This window comes from Mus pahari, chromosome 22 (genome assembly GCF_900095145.1).
Source record: "Mus pahari chromosome 22, PAHARI_EIJ_v1.1, whole genome shotgun sequence".
Classification (NCBI taxonomy): Eukaryota; Metazoa; Chordata; class Mammalia; order Rodentia; family Muridae; genus Mus; species Mus pahari.
In genome coordinates, this window is record NC_034611.1 from 50,146,703 (window position 1) to 50,150,927 (window position 4,225).

The 4,225-nt window shown below is 39.6% G+C and overlaps 1 protein-coding gene across 2 annotated transcripts in view; it reads left to right on the forward strand.

The window, feature by feature from the left end:
* The window catches only part of Dcaf10 (DDB1 and CUL4 associated factor 10), a 35,246-nt gene that overhangs the window by 27,206 nt on the left and 3,815 nt on the right, over window positions 1-4,225 (forward strand). For both annotated transcript variants that reach the window (XM_029533389.1, XM_021222098.1), the window contains one exon: window positions 2,643-2,845. In XM_029533389.1, the coding sequence (XP_029389249.1) occupies window positions 2,643-2,845 (203 nt within the window). The remainder of the gene's footprint in view (window positions 1-2,642; window positions 2,846-4,225) is intronic.

Sequence of the window (4,225 nt, forward strand, 5' to 3'; positions counted from 1 at the left end):
TTTTTTTTTTTTCAGCAAAATAGATGGTTGGGGCACATCTTAAGTGAAATAAGCCTAACATGGAATGAAAATTCTGCTTTATATAGAATCTAGTAGACCTGGAGAAGCAATGACTAGAAGGGTGGTGAGTTATCTAAGGAGCTGGAAACTGGTACACAGGGGAGAGGTTGGTTGGTGGATACAAAATTTCAGTTAGGGAAAACAAATTGAAGAGGTATACTTTGTATAACATAGTAGCCATAGTTAATGACAGTGTATACTTGAAAATGCCTGCCAGAAGGCCTTGGTGGCACATGCCTTTAATCCCAGCACTTGAGAGGCAGAGTTCTCTCTGTGAGTTCAAGGCTAACCTGGTCTACATAGTAACTTCCAGAACAGCCTGAGCTGAGTAGAGAGACTGTCTTAAAACCAAAAAAGAAAAAGTAAAATTCCTGAAGGTAAATAACTCAATGTGTATTTTAACTAGCTAAAAAATGTACACATTTCAAAACATATTTCAGGCTAGGAATGTAGAGCACAGGTTTAACACATGCAAGCCCCAGGTTTGATTCCTAGCACCACAAAAAAAGAAAAATATTGTATATCAGAAGTATACACAATTTTCACATACAATTTAATAGTGTTATAATTAAAAATAACTAAAGGTTACTAGGTATAAGATAGTGTACAAATCAGTCATGTTCCTATTTTGTTGTGAGTGTATCCTTACCGATAGTTAAAAGGTTTTTTTTATTGTGAGGCAAATCTCACTTGGTAGCCAATTTATCCTTGAACTTGCTATCTTCCTGCCAAAGTTCAGCTTATAGGCATAGACAAGTACTTTTGAATAATGTGTGTATGTGTGTTTCATATACTTACAGTATTCACAAATATGAATATATAATTTTTGGTTGTTTTATTTGTTTGATTGATGTTTAGGGTTTTCCACACTGGCCTTCAACTTATTAGGTAACTGAGGATGACCTTGAACTAATCTTCTAGCCTTACCCTTCCAAGAGCTATGATTAGAGGCATGTGCTACCACACTCAGATTGTTTTATTTATCTTGACATGGGATTTCACTGAGTGGTTGAGACTGGCCTGGAACTTAACCATATAGACCAATCTAGTCTTTAATTCAAGGTCCTCTTGCCTTAGTCTCCTAAGTACTGGAACTACATGTTGTGTCTCCACATATAGCTAAAGTATATAATTTTACAGAAAATATATAACCTTTATGGTAATTGTGAGACCTAAATTTAAGTATAAGATTTAAATAAAATCTATAGAAAAGAAAACTCAAAAACTGCAATAATCTCAGAAGCAGTAGAAGCTCAGTAAATTCTATTCCATCTTGGTCTACATAAGAAGTTCCAGTTCAGTCAAGGTTACATAATGCGACCCTGTCTCAAAAACCAAAGTTGGGTAAGAACCAGAGATCAGACATAAACTTAGAAAGATAGGGAAAGAGAGGAAACTTGGCAGTAGAATTTTAGAAGCTGGCAGTCAAGCAGATGAATCGCACTGACTCAGCAGCTGTAGTTCAGACAGCTTCACTCAAGATGTTCAAGAAAGCTAATTCCTGGTGCTAGAGAGATGATTCAGAGTGTCAGGGTGCTCACTGCTCTTCCAGATGGTTCACAGCCTCCTGTAAGTACAGCTTCAGGGGATCCGATGCCATCTTCTGGCCTCCCCAGGCACCTGCTCACATGTGATATACATGTAAACACAAATAATTCAAACAAACAAACAAAGTCCTAAGTTGCAGAGGGAAAAGTTTAAAACTTCAGTTAGTTTACCCAGAATCCTCAAAACACTATAGGAACACTCTGGGAATCCTTACTGAAAGTGGAGACTTGAGTGAGAAATACTTAAGAACTTTAGCTCTGCTCTGTACCTCTTCCAGTGCGCAGTAGATCATTTTACCAGAGGTTTCTAGCTCTATAAAGAGGGTAATATAGAAACTATTGCCATATTGAAGGATGCCAGAAACAGTTGGAGGCCTCATTGCTCTGCCAAAACCTAGGTGGCAGAGTAGTAATGCACACTAAGTGTTGAAGTCAGACTTTTTTTTAGCTTCTTTCAGTTGCTGCCCCAAAGATATTAGCACTAAGAGCTTCTTCAGAAATGGCTTCACCCTACCTTGGACTCAAGAGTTCCCAGTCAGCTTGAATTCCTTGCTCTTAAGTAAATGAGCAAGCATGCAGTGATAATCAGACAATTGAGAAGAAACTTCTAAAAGAGGAAACATATTACACAGGGATAGAGAGACAACACAGGGAGAATAAAACATAATAACTAGTTACCCATATTCCCTTAGCTAGAAACTTGAATGCTTGAAGCAAAAATAAGATATAGTAGAAAGGCCCTTTAATTGACTAATACTGTTCAACCTCTGAGTAATGAGTCACAGCTGGTCATTTAAAAAATTCTAAATATATTTTATGGGCTGACTCAGTGGATCAAGGTACTTGCCACCAACCCTGCAACCCAAATTTAATCCTTGGTCTATAGAGTGAGTTCCAGGACAACCAGGGCTAAAAGTCATCGTAAAATATGTGTGTGGCTCTCCGTTCTGCTGTATGAGTAAAACAGTTTGGCTGGTCCTGGGAGTCACTATATTTGTGGTAACACTGGGTTTGTTGGTCTAATTTCTTCTGTAGGTGCACAGAAGATGGGTGTCCACATAAGAAATTCTTTCATACACGTTTTCTCATGCGAATGAGATTAACTCCAGATTGTTCCAAAATGTTGATCTCAACATCCTCTGGATATCTCTTGATTTTGCATGAGCTGGATTTAACTAAGTCTTTAGAAGTAGGCAGCTATCCTATTTTGAGAGCAAGAAGAACTACTTCAAGTTCAGGTAAGATTTTCTGATTAAAAGTTTTCTGAGGCATCTGAGCCACAGAGGGGGCAGGTGTCTCTAAATATGCTACAAGGGAAAGGAAGTTAAAGTCATTCTTCAGAAAGCTGACTCATAGCTTTCCATGGAGGTGTGATGACTTTCATGTACCTCTGACAGTGTTAACTCGTGCCTCTGGAACAACTCTTAGCTCTTTCAGAGTTCCATTAGCAAGAGAATCATTATCCTTGCCTCAAACTTAGTGATGGCCCAAGATGATGCCTGTCTTAGGATATTAGGTTATAGTCACTTCAAGAGTTCTAAGTGTGTAGTCTGTATTGAACTTCTGATGTTCACTCACAAGCTGATGCCATCTTGGAGCATCCTCTTGCTGGAGCCTTGTTCTTTTTTTATTGCTGATTTCATTAAATGCAAGTAAAGTTGGAGCTATATTAATATTAGCTGATAGGCATCATATTTCATCTGGAAATGAAGAGACAGGCCTAGAAACATATTTATTATTAATATTGTTTATAGACAAGAACTCAAAGTGAAAAAAAGACCTTTGGTTAAAAGATAACTTCAAGTGGTTAGATTCTTTCTCCGGTGTGCATAGGCTACTCCTGAACGTTCCTTTTGGTGCTGAAGTGATGGCTCAGTGGATTAAGGCACTTGGCACCAAGTGTGACAACCTGAGTCCCATCCCTGGATCCCACACAGTTAGGAGGTCCACCTTCTGCATCTTCTACCCTCCCTACTCATGCAAGGAATAAATAATTATAGCTTTGGTTTGGGGGTTTTGGTTGGTTGTTTTTTTTTTGGGTTTCTCTGTATAGCCCTGGCTCTCCTGGAACTCACTCTGTAGACCAGGCTGGCCTCAACTCAGAGTTCTACCTCCTGCCTCTGCCTCCTGCGTGCTGGGACCAGAAGTGTGTGGATGACAGCCCTCAAGTTGTTCATTTTTTGACTAAAAAGCCAAAAAGCTGTTCAGTCTCCTAAGGGATGACTCAGGTTGTAACTAATGTCACAGGGGTCAGGTTGCCAGGGTCCCTATATAAGTTAGGCTGCCAAAGACTTCCATGGAAGTGCATAGCTGCTAGAAATGCAGGGTGAGGTGTACTCTGTGGGGTAACTCAGCACACTGGGTGTCTATACTCACTTTCCTCAGACTTTAATTTTCCCTTCTATTTTAGAAGTGAGAGAAAGGCAGAGGTATCTGTGTGCTTATTTGGTTTTTTTTCTCTTATTTCACATAAAACTTTACTATGAAAGATTTTAACAAGAATGTAGACTGGCCGGACAGTGGTGGTGCATGCCTTTAATCCCAGCACTTGGGAGGCAGAGGCAGGCGGATTTCTGAGTTCGAGGCCAGCCTGGTCTACAGAGTGAGTTCCAGGACAG